At 35.5% G+C, this 16620-nt stretch overlaps 1 protein-coding gene across 1 annotated transcript; it reads left to right on the top strand.

Moving 5' to 3' along the window:
* The first annotated feature begins 392 nt into the window (after window positions 1-392).
* Window positions 393-16105, top strand: LOC127790300 (uncharacterized). The gene is made up of 18 exons (XM_052319742.1): window positions 393-742; window positions 1713-1942; window positions 4417-4552; window positions 5741-5892; window positions 6067-6150; window positions 6274-6336; window positions 7213-7344; window positions 7438-7624; window positions 10724-10869; window positions 11048-11097; window positions 12430-12592; window positions 12714-12851; window positions 13792-13914; window positions 13998-14096; window positions 14900-14989; window positions 15088-15169; window positions 15396-15526; window positions 15600-16105. The coding sequence occupies exons 2-18, from the start codon at window positions 1808-1810 to the stop codon at window positions 15741-15743; spliced, it is 2055 nt and encodes a 684-aa protein (XP_052175702.1). The 5' UTR covers window positions 393-742; window positions 1713-1807; the 3' UTR covers window positions 15744-16105.
* Window positions 16106-16620: the final 515 nt, after the last annotated feature.

Raw genomic sequence — 16620 nt, 5'->3', positions numbered from 1 at the left:
ACAGAAAATTATACAAGAATGATAATTTTAAATACATTTTATGATCTTTCACAAATATTACTAACTAATCTTTAAAGGTCAAAACTAATACATAATGATGGGGTGACATACCCTTGTCACTACTCACTGCTATCTCGTTCTCAAATTTATTATGTATGATTTTAAATAATTTAATAAGAAATTTTAAAAAGGATATAGAATATAATTTATTTTAATTTTTAATCAAAGTTACCATATTGTCCTCGCCGTCCTTTCCCGTTCGCCGATGCCCCCTCTGCCGCCGTGACGGTAAGAAGTTTCCGAAACCCCGTTGGCCTTCCTTAAAATTTATATATATATACACACACATATATATATACATATACACACATATATATAAATGCGTATATATATGTGTGTGTGTTTATATATATTTTTGAGACAAATTTGATTCATGAACTTGGAATCTTTCATGCTTGCTCTTCTCCAACTCTGATTCTTCAAGAACCTGTCGTCGCAGATTTGCTCAACAAATTAATCAATTTGATCTCTGTGTTCGAGAGAGAAGCGGCGTAGTTTTCCCTCTCTCGCAGGCTAGGGTTTGCAGTGCAACTTCGGCTGGCCGGAACACTCGGAGGCAGCACGTATATATCGCGGAGAAGAAGCTCTCTTACTTCGGCTTTTGCTGTCGGAAGGCTGCTTGTACTGGCTGCTGTCTGCCTGCCGAAGTTTTGTCTCAGAATTCGTCGCCGATTGCTTTGAGGTCACATTTCTCGACTGTTTTACTGGTTCTTTATTCGCTTATGGGTTTTCGTTATTTTACGCGTGAATTTGCTCGGTGAAGTCGGGGAACTGCGGCGCTAGGGTTTCGTTCATTTTAGCTGTTCGGCTGATAATAAAATGAAGTGGAAAGGGGAAGAAAGTTGAAGCTGGGAGTGTTAGGTTTTCAATGATTTGGACGTCTGAATTCAACGATTATTGGCGAATTGAGCCTAATAGAGCTAATTTTGTATCAGTTATTGTTTTCCAGTTCTTCGGGAGAATGTTCTGTCTGAAATTCTAGGTATCCATTGGTGTATTGGGTTTTCTTGTCTACTAATTGGCTGAATTTTGTTATCCAAGGAATGGGTATGATAATTGTACTTTTCTGGAATCCTTAGGATTCGACTTTTTTTGGTTCATAGTCACTTTACATGGCGTCCCATTAGGCACTATTCACAAAAATTGAGGGTTTGTGTTTCTATATGAATGAGAAACTTCAAAATATTCAACTATTTTGTTGAGTTTTGGAATTAGTTTTATTGCTTTGGTGCTCCAAGATGCTCACTAAGGGCTTATATTTGCTGGTACTGATGTATGGATGTTTTGTTCTTATATAAACAACAAACTAGATAGGTCTACATATTGTCGATTATGGAATTTGATTTCTTGTATTCATGCTCTTAAGTCGCTACATGGCTCTCATTTGCCTTTATTCATGTGAGCAAAGGCTAGCGGTCACATTTGTACAAGAAATTATGAGCATTCAACTTTTGCCTACTAAGGATTTGATTCTGCATTTAACTTTTTCTTCAGTTGTCATGTTGATACTCTTGGCACAATCCGTTTTTCCCTTTCAGTTACTTGATTGCATTGTGTGCTTTTACTTTCACCATAGAGATAGAAAAAGTGTTGGTGTCGTTGGAATTTCAGGCGCAATATACTTATTTATATGATTTTTTGGGTTGGATTAGGTAACAAGTATCATATCTATTGGTGTTAGTGACATTACCCCAATAAGGAGCCTATCAAACCAAAGCACTTGTGGATGTTACTTGGCGTGCGTTGAATGGTTGCCACCATGGACTTAAATGCCTCACCACAACCAGAAGAAGATGAAGAGACTTTTGTTCCACACTTAGAAGAAGAAACTGCACCAGAACATGTTGAACACATAGAGTCTGCAGTTGAAATCTCCCGTCGGGTACTTCAATTTTTTATGTTTAATTGGCTGTGATATGCTTCTAATTATTTAAGGTGAAATTTTGGAGAGTGTATAAAAATAATGGAGTTCCCTTGTCTATGCATATCATTTGACTAATAAGCTCTTCATAGGATTTAAAGTGATATTATTTATCCATTGTGGATCATGAAGAATCATAATTATATACTGTTATTTGTTCTTTTTTGTCTTGCTTACTTTCCAACGTAGTGGGATGTTGATATCTTCAAGCTTCTACTTGTGTCTTGATATCCAAACTTTGGTAATTGGCTGGTTATGATAATTTCAAGAAACTTGGACTAAGATTGCTTCATGTTGTGTTTTGTTACCAATGACTTGGAAAAAGATGAGGTAGATATGTCAAATCTTTCAACTATTTGAAAAAAACTTGCAACCCTTAAAGTAGAAAAAGAAGATTGGAGACATACTTTAATTTTTAGATCTTGGTTTGTTATGGAGATCAAGCTAATAAATTTATTATTGATGGACGAAGTTGTATGAATGCTATTTCAATCTTCACCATTGAATTGAATGCCTCAAATTTTTAGTTGAACCTCATAACAAAGCATGCAAAGTTGCTTGGATTGGCAACACTATGCTTTCTGTAACTCAAAGGTGCCTTATTACTTTTCCTATTGGTAATTATAAGGATTCTATATGGTGTAATGTGATTCCTATGAAAGTTACCCACATTCTTCTTGGTTGGCTATGTCTTTATGATTGGGATGTGCACCATTTTGATAGACAGAACATTTACACATTCACTTTCAGTGAGAAAACAATAGGTTTGAAGCCTATGACCATAAGTGATATGGAGAAATTCAAAGCACCAAGCCCTTAAAGCTGTTGAAAAGAGAGAATCAACCCTTGAAGTTGCTAAAAAGGGAACAACCACTTAAACTAAAGCACCAAAGGGCCAAGCTTGTTGCTGAAACTAATGCACCACACCCCTCTTATCCTAACTAAAGAGTGCTTTTAGTATGAAAGCACAAAATCACGTGTTTTTTTTGGGAAATTGTTGCACGAGAAGTGAAGGCACTAGTTGCTCGGAGTGATCTAAATGTTCCACAGGAGGTTAAGAAGTCATCGGATTTTTCTGATGTTGCACCAGAAGAATTACCTAATAGACTCCTTCCCTTGCGAAACATTTTACATGCTATTTGATCTTATTTGAAGGTTTCCATGGCCTAATCTACCAGCTTATTGTATGAATCCTAGTGAGCATGATGAACTCAAAAGACAAGCTGTAGAGTTGCTAGCTAAGGGACGCATTTGTGAGAGCTTAGGTTCTTGTGAAGTCCCTACCGTACTTACACCAAAGAAAGATGGTTTGTGGCATAGGCTTATTGATAGCTAAGCAGTCACCAAGTTTACATTTAAGTACCTATTTCACATTCCCTGCCTTGATGATATGTTAGATGTCATGAGTGGTTCTATCATCTTTTCTAAGATTGATTTGAAGAGTGGTTGTCACCGGATTTGTGTTAGATTTGGTGATGAATGGAAGACAGCTTTTAGGGCTAATGATAGCCTATATGAATGGTTGGTTATGCCATTTGGCCTCACCACTACTCCTAGAACATTTATGCTTTTCATGACTCATATATTGCAAACCTTGTTTGTCGGTTTGTGGTTGTTTATTTGATGACATACTGATTTACAACAAGACTAAAGAAGAGCATCTTTGCCACTTACAAGAAGTGATGAGAGTTCTTCACCAAGAGAAGCTTTACATTAACATGAAGAAGCATTCATTCATGTATGAAAAGTCTGAACTCTCTGCCTTTTTCTCTGAATAGTTCTGATAGTGTACATGATATGGTGGTGGCATATGAAGAGGTGGTACTAGCCATTGCTAGGTAGTGGTAGAGGTGGCTGACTGAGCAGGGTTGTATTGTTTGGGGTTCAGGGAATGGGTTTGACATTAATTATTGTATCGTATGTGGTGATGAAAATGCTCTGACTAAATGCTAAAGAGGAATTTATTTTCTTGGGTGCTTCGTACTGTTAGAAGGGAGGTAGGAGGGGATAATGTGAAATGAAGTTTGAGTTTTTCTAAATATTTTTATAAGAGAAAATATGTTACTTTACAAAAATGTTCAACTTGTTGAACAAAGAGTCCAAAATCAGCAAGTTGGACAAATCTCCCTGGGGTGCTCAGTGAATGGTCAAAACAAGTCATAGTTGATTTTGATTTCCGAGACAAGGCTCCTTGAAGATGCAACACAATAGCTAGGCACTGCGTGTAGGCCACCCCCTCCATGATAAGGCTTGTTTTCCTTCACAAAGTTGATCTCCCTAATTACTGAGTACCCTAATGTTTGCATAGAGCAACCAGGTTCTCTCTTGTTTTCTGTGTGTGTGTGTGTTCCTGAATCTCTTCATCTATGGATCTGTTTGCATGGATTTTTCTCTTTTGTTGTATGGCTACTGACTCTGTTTGCTTCTTGTATTAGGAACGTGAAGAAAGACGTCAGCGGCTAAAGAGAGAACGCCCAGATGACAGACTGACACATGCATCTCAGCCAACTATTTATGACCAAACGTATCCGAAAAACTATAGAACTTATGATAGGAATAAGCTTCCCCCTGGCAAGTACAAGTTGCTAGCAATTGTTTCTTTACATTGATTTGAGTAAAACTTAACTCAATTTTATCCTTGTTATGCCTTTCTAAGTAGTTAGAAGTATTACATGTGCTGTTAGTTAACACAAAATGGTTTTGAAAATGGTGTCCTTTTGTTGCATGCATGAAATTTATATCCATTTGATATTTATTTGTAGGAAAATTAGAAACTTTTCTGATTTAGCCAGGTGCTGTATTTGAGTCTACTTTTGGTCTGAGCCTTTGATTTTTGCTCTATTGCTTATGGTGACAAGTATTTCATTTACATAAGTATTATGGAATTGTCACCCAAGTTGGAAACTATAGAAAACCATGTGCAAGAATTGTTCTTGGAGTTAAGAGACAAATGCATGCTCATCAGATAACTCTTGGAGTTGAGAGAAAACCATGTGCGAGAATTGTTCTTGGAGTTAAGAGACAATTGCATGCTCATCAGATAACTCTAATTTATTCAAGTATTCCTCACTTCCAGTCCATGTGAAATCATAGTGGACTATAAAACTTATTGGATGTATTTGCCATTCTCAAGGGCCTGTCTATTTAAATGCTATGGTGTATAGCATGAATATAGGTACTGATATGCATATGTTCATACACACTTCTATGTGAGAACATGAAATCTGGGGACTGGAAACTGCTTCTAGTTGTTCCCATGGTTTTTCTTAAAAAAATGGAAAAAGGAAAAAAAATCAACTTTCCTTGAGTAACATATGTTGTTCTTTCATAAATCTGCCTGTTTTGTGAGATATGTCATTACTATCACCTTTCTATCCACTATCTTGGTGATTCTTTGGGCTCTTAATGATGAAGAGAATGAAACTACATGTTATTCTTCTTGAAATTTGTCTTCTATCCACTATCCACTATCCACTATCACCTTTCTCTGTTTCTGTTATTCTTCTTGAAATTTGTCTTCTAGATCGTTTAGTGTTGTAGGCATTTGAACTTTTCTCTTTTGCAGTCTTTTGTTCTGTTTTTGTTTTTCTTTTTTAGTGAATCTTGATAGTTAACTGGTCTAGAACCTTGAAGTTTTATCTTGTGTTTTTTTATTTTTTTTTGGGATTAAAAATTATTTACATTCAATTATATATCCTTTTTTAATCTCTGCTTTCTCCTTTTGTTACTTACCTTAACATTTTGTGATTTTCATTGCAGGCTGGTTGGATTGTCCTTCATTTGGGCAGGAAATTGGGTGCATTATTCCTTCTAAAGTTCCACTTGGTGAATCCTTCAATGACTATATTCCTCCTGGTAAAAGATACTCTTTTAAGCAAGTGATTCATCAACAGAGAGTTTTAGGAAGAAAAGTGAGTACATTAAACTTTGAATATTTTTCCTTTCCCTTCTCTGGGTGTTGCAATGAAGTAGATATCTGGTTTTTGACCATATCTGACCATTTATTCTACTTAGTTCCAATAAGGTTAGCTTTTGTTGCTTAACTGGGTAATTGAATATTCAATTTTCTTTATTGATCTTTCCAGCTTGGTTTAGTGATTGATCTCACAAATACTACTCGTTACTATCCAGCATCAGATTGGAAGAAAGAAGGTATTAAGCATGTTAAGGTGGGTAAGAAAGGTTTATTTAGTTAGATTTTTCCTTACTGTGATTTTCTTACTGTGGCTTTTGGATTTTTTCCAACATTTGATGATTATTTTTTTCTTTTGTTTTGGTTTTTTAATATTCAGATACAATGCAAAGGGCGTGATTCTGTACCTGACAATGAATCTGTAAATTGCTTTGTCTATGAGGTAATTTGTGCCAGAGACATATCTTATGTTTACATTGTTTCTGAAAAGTACAACAGCTTTTACCACATTTTCCCTATTGTGCTGTGTTTCCATATCACTTTGGCAAGAAAGATAGGCCATGATTGTATATGGTTTTTGTATTGTTTTTTCTGTTTTGCTATTGCTAAAATTTCTGGAAACCCTGAAAAGACCTTTTGCTTTCATAAAATTTGTACTTCCACATGATAATATTATTTGGACCTTTCAAACCATCTTCCTTTGTTTCGTAAAACTGGAAAAAAAAATTGGATCAATTCTCCAAATGTGTTATTTTTGAGTTTTTCTGAGTTCTGGAGTCAAAGCAGTTTTTGGGATCACAACCAAACAGACCTGTAGATTTCCTAGGAGTCTTTTGTACTTCCGAATTGGGGAATCCTTTTTTACGAAGTTCATGGAGGGACATATCTCAGTTTTACATAATCCCTTTTCTGGTTTTGGATGAACTTCAAAATATGATACTTTCTTATATTGACAACTTGTGGTAAACCAGTGCCATTGAACAGGCAGAATAGATATTGGATCTGAGTGGTTCTAGCATGACAGCTAACTTTTCAATAATTAAATACCTTGCTAGGTTATGTTCATTGCCCTGAAAAGTAAGGAATGTTTTTATAAACTAAGCTTGGTGTATGATTTATTAACACTGAAAAGAATAGTTCCATATAAAGAACATTTCCAACCAGAATGATGTGATTTAGGACATCCTAGTTTCTGTATCATGCAGCTATATCATGATGGAGTCTTAGTGCATTAGGGATAGATAACTAATAAGGTTACCTATGTTCTACATTGTGAAGCATGCTTTTAATGGTTGATATGTACTTCCTCTTTTCACAGGTTGCACAGTTCCTCTCCCGTCAAAAGCACTCAAAGAAGTACATTCTTGTCCATTGCACACATGGCCATAACCGAACAGGCTATATGATAGTTCATTATCTGATGCGTACACTGTCTATACCTGTCACACAGGTTAGTTTTTTCTGTATATATTATTTTGACTTTACTTTTAGTTTGGTTCTGTAGAAGAAGCCGTATAAATATATATATTTTTCCCTGATGCAGGCAATTAAAATGTTCGCTGATGTACGCCCACCAGGGATCTATAAACCAGACTATATTGATGCCTTATACAACTTCTATCATGAAAGAAAGCCTGAAATGGTTGTTTGCCCTCCAACTCCGGAGTGGAAAAGGTCTTCTGATTTTGATCTTAATGGTGCTGCAGTGCCAGATGACGATGATGATGGAGGCTTCTGCTGCTCTTTTTCATGTATGCATTCATTGGTAGCATCAGTTTTGGTTTCCCACTACCAGTATATTTCAAAAAGTTTCTTACCATAATTAATGTGATGAAAATGCAGCTTTCTGTAGGAACTGTTTTTATGTTTGTTGATGTGGCTGTAACTTTCTAGATGGGCTTATAGATTTTCTCTTGGAGATTTAGCCTGTTTTTTTATTTGTTTATTTACTTTAAATAACTGGTTGTAGCATTTACCCTTGCATGGGCCTACATATCCAACTAAATAGTGCTGTCTTCTTTGGATGTTGATTTACATTACGTGATAATTTGTGGTCTACTTATCATCCCCCTTGAACTCTGAAATGATCCGTGCTAATATTTGCCCTTATTGTTTTTCTCACCCTCACTTGATCTTCCCTTCTACGCATGGTCTTGGCATCTGATATCATGAAACAGCCTGAGGCATATCTGACCACTGAAAATCCTTTCTGGGGGATCATAATCTTTCTTTCAGTTTAGATAAAACTTGCTCAAAGTTATTTGGTAAATAATCAGAACAGTTGTGCTTCGCTTGGATCTCCTATATTCCTTCATAAGCTGTATTGTAATTTGAGTTTATTGAACAATGAGCAAGACTTGAAGTTCATAAGAATGCTGAAGAACCAGCTGTTTGCTATTGAATTCAGAGAATCAAGAACACTGTTTAGAAGATAGGTGTTACCAAAAATTGTGTGCTGGGATGACTTGTAGCAAGATGAGAAAGAGAAGGTAAGAATTTAAATGCTTCAATTGAGGTGAAGATGGTTAAGTCATGAGATACAAAGAGCACCGTAGCAGATATTGGTGGTCAACATTGAATCTTTACAAGGGAAGGGAGATGATTCAAAAGCAATTAGAGTGGCACTATAATTTGGTGAACCTGTGGCCTTGAATTTGCTTCATACTGTCAAACTTTAAACTTGATTTTGAAATCGGGGGCATCCCTTTCTGTTGGACCAACAAAATGAGATTTTTGCTGGGAGAAGTGGACGCACTGATGGATGGGTCTTGAGAAGTAAGGACACAATGTACTTCTGCATCATGACATATACTGAACTAAATCAATAAAACTGAATCGAATATACATGGGAAGCTATGATGATTGTTCTACTTCTGTTTGCTCTATGTGAAGCCATTGCTTGGTTACATCTGCAAGAACCTCATTTTCATATTTGGCCAGCTTTTGTGCCTTTTCTTTCTACATTTTTTCCTGTTATTTAGTATCCATTGTTCAGTTTCAACCTCGAGATAATGGTGTTAATGGTGCAATGGCTCCCCCCCGGCGACATCTTTCCCATCGCTTATTTGCATAGAATGTTCTATTTCTTATTCTATTTTCCCTCATCTATCTCAACTTTTTTTCTAGGCTGTGCTAAAATTTTGAATCACACTTCTTAACTGCCTAATGATAACAATGTTTTGAACCCCTCGAAGGTTTTATTTATCAGGTAAGCTGTGGACATGCTTTCTGGTTTGACATATGCTGCCCTCATTTATACATGTGGAAGCTTATCCTTGATCATAGAGGAAGTCCAATGCAATTATGAGTGTACCGTAGAAAATATGCCCCTTTCTGTGCAGTGGTGGCACCTCTTTGGTGCCTTATTTTACAGCATTTTTTTTCTTCAAAAATAGAAATTCTACTCTGGACATTGCACATTGTTTGATGACATGTTGATGGGGATTGAGAGTTCTGATTGTTTTAGAACTTAATATTTTTTTTTCTAAAAAAGCCTTCATAATTTTAGTTATGTATGGTTTTAGTTCCCCACCTAGTGAGATTAAGGCTTGTGATTGTTGTTGTTGTTGCAGGGTTTTAGTTATTTAAGAATGATTAGGAATTTTGAAGTTTTGTTCCAAATTTTATATGAATTCCAAACTTAGTTAGGGTTAGGATGTTTTGTTTTTTCTTTCCAGGTCTAAGTAGGATTTCTAGTTTAGTAGGAGTTTATGAATATATAAGTAACTCATCACAAGTGTACAAGTGTATAGAGATTCTTCTTCTTCTTAATATATAAGTAACTCATCACAAGTGTACCAGTGTATAGAGATTCTTCTTCTTCTTCTTCTTCTTCTTCTTAATATATAAGTAACTCATCACAAGTGTACAAGTGTATAGATATTCTTCTTCTTCTTCTTCTCTTTATCTGTTTAGTTCATTGCACGTGGTCTTCTTCTTCTTCTTTTTATCTTTTTACTTCTTCTTCTTCATTGCACGTGGTCTTCTTTTTATCTGTTTAGTTCATTGCACGTGGTCTTTTTCTTCTTCTTCTCTTTATCTATTTACTTCTTCTTCTTCTTCTTCTTCTTCTCTTTATCTGTTTAGTTCATTGCACCTGGTCTTCTTCTTCTTCTTCTCTTTATCTGTTTACTTCTTCTTCTTCATTGCACGTGGTCTTCTTCTTCTTCTCTTTATCTGTTTACTTCTTCTTCTTCTTCTTCTTCTTCTCTTTATCTGTTTAGTTCATTGCACGTGGTCTTCTCTTTATCTGTTTAGTTCATTGCACGTGGTCTTCTTCTTCTTCTCTTTATCTGTTTAGTTCTTCTCGTGGTCTTCTTCTTCTTCTCTTTATCTGTTTAGTTCTTCTTCTTCTCTTTATCTGTTTAGTTCATTGCACGTGGTCTTGTTGTCATAGTCCTGTTGATCTTGATGTTTTGACTTGGCTTTGATTGCTTCAGGGTTGTGTATTCTGAAAATTGTATGGGCTTGATTCTGGTGGTTGGATAAAGCTTGGTTTAATTGGCTTGAGATTATTTTGCTCCTTTCTTGCTTATTTTTTTCACTTTTTAATTTTTCTTTTGCCCTTGGGAATTATCCTACACCATTCCTTGATGCTAAACTCATGACTTTGAACTCATCCTCATATTATGGACATGACAATCCAATCTGGTTAACGTACAATATCATGTATTGGAATTTTCTTTTGAGGATTAACCGGTTGGCAAGCATATCTTGTTAGTTCACGACAAGACATTGAAGTACAAATTTTCAACTAATGAGGAAGCTAGTGTGTACCAATATTTCATATTACTGTTTTTTTCTCTCACCAGTTCAAAAATATTGTGTTTTTGCAACCCCCCCCCTTCCTCAGGAGAATCAAGAGATAATAGACATGGTGATGACAAATGACGATGTTTTGGGAGATAGTATACCCTTTGATCAGCAAGTTGCATTGCGGCAGTTCTGCTATCAAGCATTGAAGCTGGCTGTAGGGGTATGAACCTCAAAGGCAACCCTTCATTTGTTTATGTTTGTTCACATTCATGTTATCTCATCCATTTCTTGGGATCTTATACAATGTTCTGTAGTGGTAGAGATCTAATCAAAATTAGTGCATTGAGTTTACATAAAGATGTTGCTATGTCAGTTAATGAGATATTTTTGGCTTTCAGGGAAGAGGAGCCTCACAATTCCCGGGCTCACATCCAGTTTCACTTGACAGGTCTGATTTCATCTTTCCCTCATCTATGACTATTGAGGAAATTGTTGGTTGTGTTCTGTGTTATCAGTTATGGAAAATTTATCAGTAGAGCATCTTGGGGTCTCAATTTGCATCTTTCTTACCTGTGCTTTGAATTGGGATTCTTGTCTTTATGAAATTGGAAAAGGATTTGATGTAATATGAGGTCAAGTTTTACACTTACTAATGCAGACATAAAATTTGTTGAATGGACAGTTTACTAATTTATTATAGTATTTTGTTTATAGGTTTTGCCAGAACTCAGTGTCTTACTTGATAGGTTATTGTAAAATATCTTGCTATTTGCTATCATCACTGGATTGTGTTAGAATCATCAATAAATATTTTAAAAGAAATCACAAGGTGAGGGTGCTGGGGTGATGGAATGGATACAGTCCTAATCTTATGTTGCTTGCACTTGGTTACTTCTCTTAGGCTTGAGCCCAGTGGCCGAAACATGTATAGTTGAAGAAGGGACATTGGTGCTGTAATTGCCCTTATTTGCCTCTCAACTTACAAAATTACTTATTATGTCGTAACTTACTTTTTTTTTTTCCTTCAAAAATTGTCTCTATTGAATCTATAAAATCTGTCTCAATGTGAAAAAAAGGAGAAAACTTAAGTAATAAAAAATAAAAACATTGATTAATATGTAATATTTAAAATATTGAAGGCCAAGAAAAGAAAATGGGGTACATGTTGACATTTTATAAACCTTTTAAAAACTAAAAGATACAAAATGGGTGCTTTTCATAATTTTCAAAACATAGCCAAAATTAGGTTTTCTTTTAAAATTAAAAATTTGTCATTATTACTTATTGATACCTTAATCTTGATAATTGATCTAATAATTTGTTCACTTTAGCTTGATTAATTGATTGAAAACAGATACTAGAATGAATTTTTTCCTTTACTGTCACTTGATAAAACGAATGAAGATTTTTTTTTTTGGAGAACTAACTGCTTGTAAGAGTGTTAAGAATAAAGAAAAATAAGGGAAGAAAGAGAAAAAAAAAAGAAGATAAATGACTGATAATGATAAAAAAATCTTTAGCAGTTGTGTGGCAATTTGAGTTCTAAGGTAAGGGAGAAAGCACATCCCAGGTTCTAAATTTAACGTGTCATATATATATATATATATCATGTTTTCTCATGTAACGAAAACTTATGTTGATTTTAACAATATTTCTGCTAATAAGCCTGTAAAACTGGGCAATTAGATGGTGAGTTTTAGATCCTCATCTTTAAGTAGTTGTTCTTGATGATAGTCTCATCATGCATAACAATGTGATTTGTTTTTCCTTTGGCTTGCAGGGATAACCTACAATTATTAAGGCAAAGGTATTACTATGCGACATGGAAAGCGGATGGAACACGATATATGATGCTAATTACCGTGGATGGTTGTTACTTGATCGATAGGAATTTTAACTTCCGAAGGGTCCAGATGAGATTTCCATGCAAAAGCACTAGTGAAGTATGTATACATGGTCTGCTTTTGGGATGGTTTCTGGTCTTTAAAGCTTCTCTGATTTGCCATGTTGATATTATCCTTGTTAGTTACCTACAACCTGATGCAATTGCTTTCTTGTTGCTAGTCTTTACCTGAGAAGGTTCACCACTATACATTGCTTGATGGGGAGATGATAATTGATACTTTACCAAACTCAAAGAAGCAGGAAAGAAGATACCTGATCTATGATCTGATGGCAATTAATTATATCTCTGTCATAGAGGTTAGAAATGTCTACTTTTCATTCGATGCAATCAAGAATTATGTGGATGCTTTATAAATCTTGTTCTGGCATGTCCACTGCCTAGCTAGATTCCTCTATGAAACTTTGTTCAGGGTTTATTCGATTAGGAAAATCAGACAGATGACACATTAGTACATGGTTCTATTTATGCAATCACTTCTGTTAATTTGTTATTATCCTTTTAAATTCCTTTTGGCATGTTGCTTAAATCGTTAGCTAGAGATCTAGAATTCATTTAGCCGACTGCCAACCCCACCTAATGAGATTATGGCTTGTGATTGTTGTTGTTGTTGTACGTTGGTTAAATGTTTCCTTCTTTGTTTCTTCCCTTTTTCCTGACATCTAAAGTGAAGTTGTTTGTATAACAATGTGTAACATGCAAGATGTAAGTTCATTGGGAGAGTGAACTTGAACCTTCTTTGGACTGTTTCCTCAATTTCATAGATTTTGGAGTAAGTAGAGTGCTTAAAGATCTTTTTTCTGTCTTCCCTGTATACATGGTGGTACCACCTTTCTACTTTTTACTATAATTTACATTTGGTTATGAGAAGCTATATGAAAGACTATACCACTTTGTGAAAAAAAAGAAAAGAAAGTTAAGGTCATAGTATTTGAGCCAAGTGATCTGGCCTACCATTCTTGACCAGTTTGATCAATTTTTCCAACCCTTGCAAGGTATAATATGCTTGGTAATGTAAGTGAAAATGCTTCACTGTAGTGACTGCGCATGCTGTTCAAGATAGCTTAATTTTGTGAACAGATTGTTGAAAACAATTAGTTGAACAGACTGTCTCCAATTTTATGAATAATTATTTTGCCATCTGTTATATGATCTTGAAATATTTTTTGATTATCAGTTTTCTTTTAATATTCTTGTACTTTCCCTGTTTGTGACTGTGATCACTGCAAAACCATGCAGCGACCTTTTTATGAACGATGGAAGATGCTTGAAAAAGAAGTCATCGAACCTCGGAACCAGGAAAGACAATATATATACCAAAGTAAAAACCCATACTACAGATATGATTTGGAACCATTCAGGGTATGTGTTGAGGGCCAAAGACAAGTAACTGCAACCAATTTGTTTTCTCATCTAGATTGGTTACTGATTTAGAAGTTGAGCAGGTGAGGAGGAAGGACTTTTGGTTGCTCTCTACTGTTAACAAACTTCTGAAGGAATTCATACCAAGACTTTCGCATGCTGCAGATGGTCTCATTTTTCAGGTGCTTAAGGTTTTATGTGCAATAATTTGGATTTGACTTTTACAATGTTAAAGTTTTTTTTTCTTTATTTTTTTTATGTGCATATCCTTCTTTTACCATGAAAATTTAGTTATTTTATCCAATAAAACATTTTCCGAGGGATTCTTAAATTCATTTTACAGAAAAGTTGCCCCACGTAGTGGGTGGGGGTAAAGGCTGGGATGATGTTGTTGTTATACAGAAAAGCTGCCTTACGAGCTCAAACTGTATACAAACAAAAGCAAAGATTGACTATAGATGATTAGTCATACTGTCAGTGGATAAACATGGATAAGTTGTAAGTTCTGACTATTTACTGTGCTTTATGAGTGACCAAGCTTGACCATAGACATGGATAAGTACTTTTTTCCAATGACAACAACTACATACCAAGCCTTATCCCACAATGTGGGGTCGGCTTCATGAATTTTAGATTTCTAATGAAACAAATTTATTTTTGTCATGATTTTTGGTGGTGTGCAAGACATGTTTTTAGTGCATATATGACAATTATTTCTTTGGAGGTCTCTTTAATGCTCAACTTTGATTGAACTGATTTTGAGAATTGGATTGCTCTTGCTCTCAACGGATATGCTAGTCTAGGTAGTTGCTATGAACCTTGTATAGATTGTTGAGCTGTGTTTTTGTGATTGTTTATGATGCTTCTGCATTTAGTTCTCTCAAGACATCTTTTACTTGCTCTTTACTTATAATATATGGGAGGAGATTACTGCCTTCTCTGCAAAGCTGTATGATGTTGGTTATGGATAATATCTGTGGTTCAGGGATGGGATGATCCTTATATTCCCCGAACACATGAAGGCCTCTTAAAGTGGAAATATCCTGAGATGAACTCTGTTGACTTTCTGTTTGAGGTTGTATTCTTGACTTCTTGTAATTTACTGTTGCATATTTTCTTCCCCTTTCTCTTAACTTCAAGAGTTACTGTTCTATGCCTATTTTGTTTTCACAGGTGGTTGATGATCACCAGCAACTTTTTTTGCATGAACGAGGCAAAAGAAGGCTGATGGAAGGGAATAGGGTTGTATTCCGTGGTTAGTGAATTTCTTATTGGTTTGTAATATCGCTTTATTGTCTACATGAGGTACTTTGGAGTTTGAACTCTCCATTTCTATACTGATGCATTATAATGTTAACTAGTGTTGCAAATGTTTTGGGTGATTCTCTGGGTCAATTGCTTCTAATTTGTTTTACTGCTTTTGTTTCAAGGTCTAACATGGTTGTGGATCCTTTGATTCATTTACATTGATTGACCTACAGATGATTCGGATCCTGCCTCATTCTCGGGGAAGATCATCGAATGTTCTTGGGATCAAGAGGCAAATGTATGGGTTTACATGCGCCACAGGACAGATAAAGATACCCCAAATGAATTCAATACCTACAGGAAGGTTGTTCACCATTGCCTTGCCTTAGTTGGTTAGTCAACTCAATTTTGTTTGACTAAATTAAGGATTGGAACAGGTGATGCGAAGCATAAGGGACAATATCACGGAGGAGGTCTTGTTGGAAGAGATCCAGCAAATAATTTGCCTCCCCATGTATGCAGATAGGATACGCAATGATAGCAAAGCTCATCACCACTCAAATTCTGCACGCCGAAGATGAAGGGCCGATGAGTGGAAAGGAAGTCCATGAAGGAGAGGCATCCGTGGAGACTTGTAGCTGTAGGACAACTCCCATTGACGATGAGGTCTTCCCTGGGCCCCAAAGTAATTGCTGGAAGTCAATAGTAGTAGCATGAAGGGTTACCGAATTAGTATGTAATTATCTACCCGTGTAGTTAACATAGGCCATGCCGGTGAATTGTATGATCCAGTCGGTGCATTAGTTGTCCTTCACATCCCGCAGGTTTTCGTTTCTGATAGCAGTAGGGTAAGGGTAGTTATGTATATGAGCCGCTCAGAAATTTTCATTTTCTCCTTAGTTAGTTGTTGGTAAGTTATAAAAGTTTGCCATTTTCAGCAGAAGAGCTAAGCTTCATTACAAGTTTTTGCATCTTCAGTTTGTGAATATAATTTGAAAGAATCTCAAAATTAAATAGATGCTCCAACATCTCCAATCTTTTCTTTGCTTTCTGCCCCTTTCTAGTGTTACAAAACGTCCTATTTGAGTCTGGATGAAGACTTATCCACTTGCTTTTCATAGACCCTTTCACGAGCATATATTATACACCCATGGTTTTTATTGATGGAATGTACAATGAATTCTTGCTTTTGGTCTCCGATTTAAGGCTCTCTTTACTCGGATTAGGACTTAATAATAAGAAGTTGTTGATTGTTGAATCCAACTTGAATGTGAAAATAAAGTTAGAATATTCAGTGTTACGTATTTTATGAATGAATATATAATGTATTTTTATTTTTGGTCTCCATTTAAGTCTATTGTTACTTGGATTAAGGCTTAATATGATTGTACATTATTGATTCTAACTTGGAAGTGAAGATAAAATTAAAAAAAATTAATCTTATAGATGCTATGATGA

The sequence above is a fragment of the Diospyros lotus genome, chromosome 14 (genome assembly GCF_014633365.1).
Source record: "Diospyros lotus cultivar Yz01 chromosome 14, ASM1463336v1, whole genome shotgun sequence".
In the NCBI taxonomy this organism is placed as follows: Eukaryota; Viridiplantae; Streptophyta; class Magnoliopsida; order Ericales; family Ebenaceae; genus Diospyros; species Diospyros lotus.
The sequence above is the reverse complement of the archived record's forward strand: the minus strand, read 5'-3'. Positions and strand labels throughout refer to the sequence as shown.